This window comes from Malania oleifera, chromosome 1, assembly GCF_029873635.1.
Source record: "Malania oleifera isolate guangnan ecotype guangnan chromosome 1, ASM2987363v1, whole genome shotgun sequence".
NCBI lineage: Eukaryota > Viridiplantae > Streptophyta > Magnoliopsida > Santalales > Ximeniaceae > Malania > Malania oleifera.
The window spans coordinates 124,179,406-124,187,860 of NC_080417.1; the positions used below are offsets into that span (position 1 = coordinate 124,179,406).

An 8,455-nucleotide genomic window follows, 5' to 3' on the forward strand; every position below is an offset into this window, starting at 1 on the left:
ATTCATTCTAATTAAGTCAGACACGAATCATATGAACAGCCATAGGGATTCATGAGATCATAGAAAATTTCATACAATTTTAATAATTAGGTCCCTTATATTTGTTACGATAATTTAAACAATTTTATTTCATATTTCATTTTTAACCTTATAAATTGTTTTTTATGTGAACTATAAACTCATATCAAAATTGAATTTACTTCTAGTACACAATTTTTATTTCTTCACATATTTTCAACAAGTAAAGATTATTTTTTATTTGTTTTGTCAATACTAATAGATTTAGTTCCAATGAATTACACACTACTTAGTTATTTCAAACTTAAATTCCATTCAAATGGAATGTTTCGTAGGATAATATTTTATTGCTTCTTTAAAATTAAAAGTGTATAATTCATTTACTTAACAACGGAAAGTGGAATTGGGAATACTCATACGTGAGGGGCTTTTATTTTCATGATTTTATTTTTTTATAATTGGATTTTATATGATTCTTTGTAATTTATACTTTTACTAATATGTCATTGTGGAAGATAAATTATTTGTATGTCAAAATTTTCATTCTTTATGACTTTAAAAGAAAATAGTAGATAAAGTTCAAAAGAATAGTATATAAAGTATTTTTACCATAATCTCATTCGAAACAAGTCGTGAAGAGTTGATGACGAATACAAAACCTTGATTTGTTTTTGTACAATTCATATTATCTGTAAAATATAATTATTAAATATAGTTATAATTTTAATTTAATTTGCACATTTTTTTTCTATGGTTTTCTCATTTATGTTTCTTTTTGTTCGCTAATGATTTATATACATTAGATAAGGATAAAAAAATATATAAAAAAACCCTGATATTGATTTATCTTTTTTGATGCACTGAATGTAGAGAAAGAGGAAACTACTTTCTAAATAATGGAAATGATAGATGGTCAAATGAAACAATGAATTCAAATGTTATATTCGGTTTAGCCAAATGTTTCTTGCTAGGAATTAGGGTTGCAAATGAGTCAAATCATTTTTGAGGTGATACTTGATACTTGACTTGATAATGGCTCGTTTAAACTTGCTTATAAAGTTAAACAAGCCAAGTTCGAGTTCAAATTTCAAGCTTGTCAACTACTCGACTTGTTAGACTCAAAAGTCGACTCATTTAACAACTCGCAAGCCAACTCATTTATTAGTTTGTTAATAACTCGTGAACTAACTCGATATTAGGCTTAGCTTATGAATAACCTCGATATTAATCTCATTAAATATTTAATTTAAAATTTTTTGGTTTAAAAAATGTTTTCCCAAATGATATTTTTAATTATCAATTAATTTAATTAGCCTAGTGGCTTGGCTCATCTATTAGTTTGAAACAAGCTTTAATTGAGTCGAGTTTGAACTCAAGCTCGAGTTCAACTCATTTATTAATGTTAAATGAGCTTTAGTCGAACCGAGTTCAAATCTAACTTGAGCTATTTGTATGTTAAATGAGTCAAACTCAAACAGAAAATTGTAAGCTTGAATTGAGTTCAAACTCGTTTATAAATGAACATCTCGAGCTCGATCTTGCCACAACTCGGCTCGGCTCATTTGTAACCCTACTGGGAATAAAAGGGTATAATAGACTAATTTGATAATTTTACTTGTGAAAAATAGTTTTATTTTTTATTTTTAAGTAATGCCTCAATATTTTTCAATTTTCTAAATTTGTATAGAAAAGTTTAAAAAATATCTTTTTATTGTTTTCTAGATTTTTAATTTTTAACTATTTCCTAGATTTTTAATTTCTGATATAATTTTTTAAAAAATCGAAAACATTATGTCACTTTTGTACTTTAAATTTTAAAAAGTAAAAATTGTTTTGCTACAATTAAATAAACCCTTTATTTTCTAAGTTTCTAATACAAATCTCCAACAACTAAAATGATAAACTAATATTTTTGTAATTTTTTGAAAGGCTAAAAATAAAAATGAAGAATTTTTTCCAAAACTAAAATAGTCATAATTATTTTAATTGCAACATGCTAGATTACTTTCTAGGTTTCAACTCATTATGAGCAGGGTTATTTATAATTAAGTTTTTAAAAGTGGAATTACTTTATGATATTAAGAAATTATGAGCAGGAATTTTCTACATCTAGGAGAAGAGTGTCTGCAAACAAAACACAATATACATATTTGTAACTTTATTCATAAATTTTTAATTTGCTAGTTAAATCATTATTTTTTAAAAAAATATTTTAATCATTAATCTGAAAAAAGTACTTGAAATAGCTAATTCATTTTCATGTTGGAACTTGCAGGAAGACGCTTGTTGAATAGATTTAATTTTCATTATTATTTAAAAGCTACTGAGGAAGTCCAGCATGTTGTTACACAAAAGCTTTTACTTCCTCTGTAATTCATGGGAATTATTGGAACATTTAGGGAAGGAATATAACAGGCTTTGATAGCAATATACAAACCCATAAAACTATTTTAAGAAGTGGTTTCTGCTGTGCATGTCGCAGGGAGTGGGAAACCACTGACAATGGGAATGAGATGACATTGGCAAGGAGCTTTGATTCACTCTCAAATCTCAGGTGTAACTTGAGAATGGGGAAAGTATACAATGGAGTGGGAAATGGTTCAAGCCCTCGGATAGCGTGACCGCCCTTTCTTCTTCAGGAACTCGGGAATCTCCACTGAACTGCCTTCGCTGAAAGAAGGTCGTCGATTGATTCCAAAGCCTACATCACCCTGTGCCAGCTGACCGACCTGCTTTTTGACCAAGTGCGGCGACAGTAGAGACATGTAAAAATATAGCGACCAATTCCGTTCTAATTTTGCATATCAAACAACCAGAGAGAGAGAGAGAGAGAGAGAGAGAGAGAAAGAGAGATGTGATACCTGGAGAGGTCTCCCTTCACCTTCTTCTTGGCGTTTGAATCCAGTAGCAATTAGGGTAATACTGACCTGAACGAGAAAAGAAAAAATTGTTAAGCAGTAACATTGTATCAACTGCAATCAATCCAGAAGAGTGGGTGTGAAGGGAAAGTCTGGGACGTTTTGGTCAAGACATTAAGCTACAGTGGAATGAACATGTTTGTGGTTGCATTCAGCATTTGAATATGTGGAACATTTAATTTTATGTGCTGGCAATTGGCCCCCCATTTGAGGAACACAATGCAGAATTACATCTGCTGGCAGAAGTTATTAGAGGAAAATGACGTGAGGAGAATTTATTTACTAACAATTTATTCACGATTTAACAAAACAACTCCATAATAGAACATCAACATGATATTTTAGGTATTGACAGTTCGTTTGGGCTGCCTACGCATTGAACTGCTTGTTAGACCAGAAAAGATTCAATGGGAGACCAATTTATGTTTTTTTTGCATCTCTCAAAGGTAAAGAAGGCAGGAAAAGCCACATTTGTCTACCATAAACTGTATGAATGCCCACTTCGTCTACCTCCCCGAACACACCCACATCACGCAATATTATTGTTCAAAGATTTCAGATTATCTTAAATTCATTGGAAAGTGCAGATGAGAGTAAATTATAGGCTCATAAATGATAGAAAATTGAGCAACTTCATGCAGCTGAGTTTTAATTTGTGCACAATGCCTTCAAATATTTAACCAGTTCCACCAATTCATTCCATGAGGTGTAAGGGTTTTGAGCTCGCATTGATCCTTGAAAATAGATACAAACCTACTGCATAAATTCTGTTAACGTTCCATAATCATTGGTAGTAAAGGCCACAAAAAAAACGAAAGAGTAATGTCTATCAATCTATTCAGAAATGGCAAAGTACAAAGGGGCTGTTAGAAACCAAATCATTCTTTCTTGGTGTTAAATGCAAGAGTCATTTTTTTATGGCTCCAAATGCAACAATCATTAGCCAAGAAGCAGGATAATAGCCTATTTCCCACACAATTTCTCACTTTTGAAAACTTACGGGACATGAGGTCAACTTTTGGCAGGTGTTTTTAATCAAATTTACAAATATACATATACTTTATCTTCTTATTATTACTGCTATTATTATAGCAAAAGAAGTTCATTAGTGGAGAAAAGAAAGCATACAGGCTACTGGAGGACAACAAGTGCCCAAGATTAATAAGCACAAAAAGGAAAGAGAATAAAAAACATAAGACAAACTATCAAGAAGCCCTTCTTAAAAGTTAACCCTTCTAATCCAATTTTCTGACCCTTCTTACTCTCATTACAATCCAATGTTATTTCCGGACCCCTAAAATCTGTCAATCTTATCACCAGGCTATCTGAAAGAATTTGGGCTCCATTATCATTCTACTCCACCTACAGAGAAACGGGAGTTGGTAGGAGACTGTCTCCTTTAAAATCTTCACCCTGCTTCAAGCTCACCTGACTACTAATGGCATTTAAATTATTAGCTTCATGAATGGAAAAAGGAAATCCATCCAAGTTATTATACAAGTATGAATCATGTCTTTCCCTGGCAGGGATTTTATCCAATAATAAACCAATATGGCTACCAAATTCGCAATTAGAATCATTGTTTCTGTCCTACTTATCTCCCCATTTTTTTCTCTTAGCCTCGTTACAATGCTCAACATCATCATTGCCAGAATATTTCACTGCAATGGAAGAACTTTCCATAAGCAAATAAAAATTCCACTCCCACCCCTTAATAACCTTCTTCATTCACTGCTCTGGATGTATCCTTTGCTCTTCAAAGATATAATGCATTTCAAACACGAAATACAGCCCTCAAGAAGGAAGCCTCCATATCTGAACAATCAACTGGAAATCCCAACTTACTATCATACTTAATGCCTTGTCTAATAATTCTGGGAGATCCCTCTTGCGCGACATGAGCCCTTTGGATGCAGTCCACACCCCTGATCTCCCCTACTTTCTATTGCTGTACCAGGATCTGAACTCACCTGCACATCAGTGAGATCAGACTTTACTAGGCAAGATCCCTTCACTGCCTTTTCAACGACATTGCAAGCCAGACACCAATCTGCTCTGGGCTCCTGCCCATCCTTCATTTTGGCAACCCACTTCATTAAAGATTTGAGCTGAACCTTCTGCAAAGAAATTTTGGACCTAACTTTCCTGAAGTTGCTGCCCGACTAAATCATGTTCAGGCTCACCAACATTACCTTGGGCCATATCCCTTACCTTTGGACCACTAACATGATTTTTCTGGGCCTCGCCAATGATGGATCTGAGCAACTCAGTAGTTGGCTCGAATACAAACTGATGTCAACCACTCCAGGTATGCTCCGCCTCTGTTGGATTTTTTTTTTTTTCCTTTTATACTGGCAGGAAAGAGATAATATTACAAAGGTCAGAGAATAAGATATCCTCCTATAAAAACAAAAGATCAATTACAATAAGGCCCTCTTCCAATGCCTCTGGAGATCAATCAATAGAACTCCCCCTCCCTCTATCCTTTCCCAACCACCACCCCCACCCCCAAAAAAAAAAAATCAAAGGAATGAGCCCAAAAGCCAGCAAGGAAGACAACTCTTATCACATAATAAATGTGAGGAAGTCGCTGTGCCATTAAAAATTCTTGCATTCCTTTCGATTCACAGAACAAAAAAAAAAGCAAAAACAGCACACCTCCACAAAATCCTCCCTTTCTTACTCCTCCCAAGATCTCTAACCCAAACCCCCAATAAAATAGCGTCAACAGTCTCTGCCAGCACCACTTATTAAAAACTGAAAACAGTTTATTCCAACGCTGTTTAGCTACCCAACAATGTAGAAATAAATTATCACTAATTCATTTGACTTCAAGCACATAAAACAAAAGTCTGGATTGATAGAATACCACTTGTTGAAATCCCCTCACTCCCCTAGGAACAAATATAGAATACCTTTTGTATATGTGTGTCTAATACCCTTTACCTTTCAAATCCAGCCCCTGATGCAGCATGCAAGCACGAGTTCTCTTTAATTTTCTAATTTTTATTATATTTTCATTTTTTATCAAAGGTATAATTATTCAGGAAACAAGATTCTAGGGAATTATTATTTAGGAAACTAGTATTTTAGTTTACGGGTCTGTTTGATATCATTTCTATTTTCATTTTTGTGCAGATCTTTTTTTATCAGTAAAGGTTATTTATTAAAAGGGCAAGGAGATGCCAATCCAGAGTACAGATAGTTAACCACCCTGTAGAATGTACAAAAATCAAGAATTACATTGTATTCTGTCACTGCAAGTCCACTATGCCAGCTGGTAATTGCAGTAATCCACTGCTCTTTACTGATCTGAAGCGGTATGATTGAATTTTTAAACACCCTCATGTTCCTTTCTTTACAATGCACCAGAAATCGCAAGAGGGATGAGAGACAATGCCTTCCTCTTCTCCTTGATTGTCCAAATCCCTCTCCAGGCCCAAAGCTCCTCTCCCACAGAGTTAGCAGTGGCAGAGTGTTGTCCAATCAAGGTCAGAGCCATATTCCAGAGGTTCTTGGTCCAAGGGCAGTGAAGGAGGATGTGCTCAACTGATTTTGCATCAGCCATACAAAGAAAACACCTGTTGGCGAGGTCAGCCCCCTTCTCCGCAAGTTGTCCAGGGTCAAGATTTTACCATGTGTTGCCTCCCAGGCAAGAAAATAGACCATACAAAGAAAACATCTGCTGACGAGCTCAGCCCCCTTCTCTGCAAGTTGTCCAAGGTCAAGATTTTACCATGTGTTGCCTCCCAGTTGTCTTCAAAATGTGAGTCGAAGGGGAGTAACTGCTGTTTTATTCCAAGGGAAAGAGTTCCTGTAGAAGGATCTGACAATGAAGACCCTGTTCTTACCTAAGGCCCAAAATGGATGATTGGGAATATTTTGGTGTCGGAAGTTGTAAAGGTTGCTGTAAAAATCAGTGAGCTGATGGAGTTCCCAATCTGCCACATTTCTAAAGAAGGAAATGTTCCAAAAGACCCCCCGATATGAAATTTAAAGGTGATGACTGATGAGGGCTTCTTTGTCCAAACCGAGTTGTAAATGGTTAGAAATAAGAAACTTAGACTCTTGGTTGTGCCACACATCATGCCAAAAGTAAATGCCATCCCTATTTCCCACTTGGAATTTAATAAAAGGGAAGGAGTCTTTCCAGCCTTTCCTGATGAATTTCCACACCCCCTACACCATATGGTCCTCTACCAACTTGAGATGTCCAATCATTGTGCTCTAGCCCATATTTCAAAGTAATGATTCTCCACCAAAGGTGATCTTCCTCTATCATGATTGTCCACAACCATTTCCCAAGAAGGGCTTTGTTGAAAGTGTGGAGGGGCTCAACCCCAAAACTTCCTATCAAAGAGGTTGCTTCACCATGCCCATTTGACAACATGGAATTTGAATTCTGCCCCCAAGCTCCCCCAAAAGAAACTCCTTTGAATTCCTTCAAATCTTTTGGCAACAAAAGCAGACTGTGGGAGGAAAGACACAAAATAGACAGGAAGGTATATCAAGGTTCTTCTAATAAAAATGAGTCTGCCGCCTTTTGACAAGAAGTTCATTTTCCATCTGTCATATTTCTAGGGAATAAATTAGGAAATTCTATTTTTTGAATAAAATTTGAAATTACTATTTCAGATTCTAGTAGTTTCAGTTTCCTGTTTTCTAGCCTAGAGATCTGCTGATTTGATTTGCTGATTTTTTGGTGATCTGATTTGCGGATTTTGTGGCCTTCCTAATTTGGTGGCCTTCCTCTACTATTTATCTTGTAATAGTGTCTCATGAAATTCAATAAGAAGGGTAATTCTTCTTCTCAAAAATCCTTCATGGTATCAGAGCCTCGTGCTTTTTTCTATTTTGTTCTTTCTTCTGATAATGTCGTATAAATCGGCGATGACCGGCGCCCAAAGAAATCCTACCGGCTCTTCTAGTACTTCCGAAACAATTCCTCCCAATCCCACTATTCCTCCCAGGTCTGTAACTGCTGATTACTATTCCCAAAATTCAGCCCTTTATCTAACAGTTACAAAACTCAATGGGCACAACTATCTCAAGTGGGCTTAGTCAGTAAAATGGGCGATCGATGGCAGAGGCAAAATAGGGCATTTGACTGACGAAATATCGAAACCTGCTGCTGGTGACCCTGATCTAAAAAAAATGGCTATCAATTCCATGGAACCTGCCATTGGAAAACCTCACCTATTTCTTCCAACAGCTAAAAGATGTCTTTCTTCAGACCTAGAGAATTCTTCTCAAATATTTCAGTTGAAAACTCGACTCTGGAGATCCAAGCACAATGATCGCAATGTTACTACTTATTACAAAAAATTGGTAACGTTATGGCAGGAACTTGATCAGTGTAATGATGATGTTTGGGAGACTTCGAATGACCATGCTCCCCACAAGAAGAGAGAGGAAAACGACAGGGTTTACATATTTTTAGCTGGCCTTAATCGGAGTTTGGATGAGGTCCAAGGGCGCATTCTCGTCAGGAAGCCATTGCCCTCTATTCGGGAAGTTTT

The 8,455-nt window shown here is 35.6% G+C and overlaps 1 protein-coding gene across 2 annotated transcripts in view; it reads right to left on the reverse strand.

Moving 5' to 3' along the window:
• Positions 1-2,301: 2,301 nt before the first annotated feature.
• Positions 2,302-8,455, reverse strand: part of LOC131153042 (cell division protein FtsZ homolog 2-1, chloroplastic) — a 48,124-nt gene continuing 41,970 nt past the window's right edge. The window contains exons 7-8 of one of the 2 annotated variants that reach the window (XM_058105072.1): positions 2,880-2,945; positions 2,302-2,747 (exon numbers count right to left, since the gene is read on the reverse strand). In XM_058105072.1, coding sequence (XP_057961055.1) covers positions 2,619-2,747; positions 2,880-2,945 — 195 coding nt within the window. In that variant the 3' untranslated portion in view covers positions 2,302-2,618. Of the gene's footprint in view, positions 2,751-2,879; positions 2,946-8,455 lie in introns of both variants that reach the window. The other variant, XM_058105066.1, reaches the window with a different exon arrangement.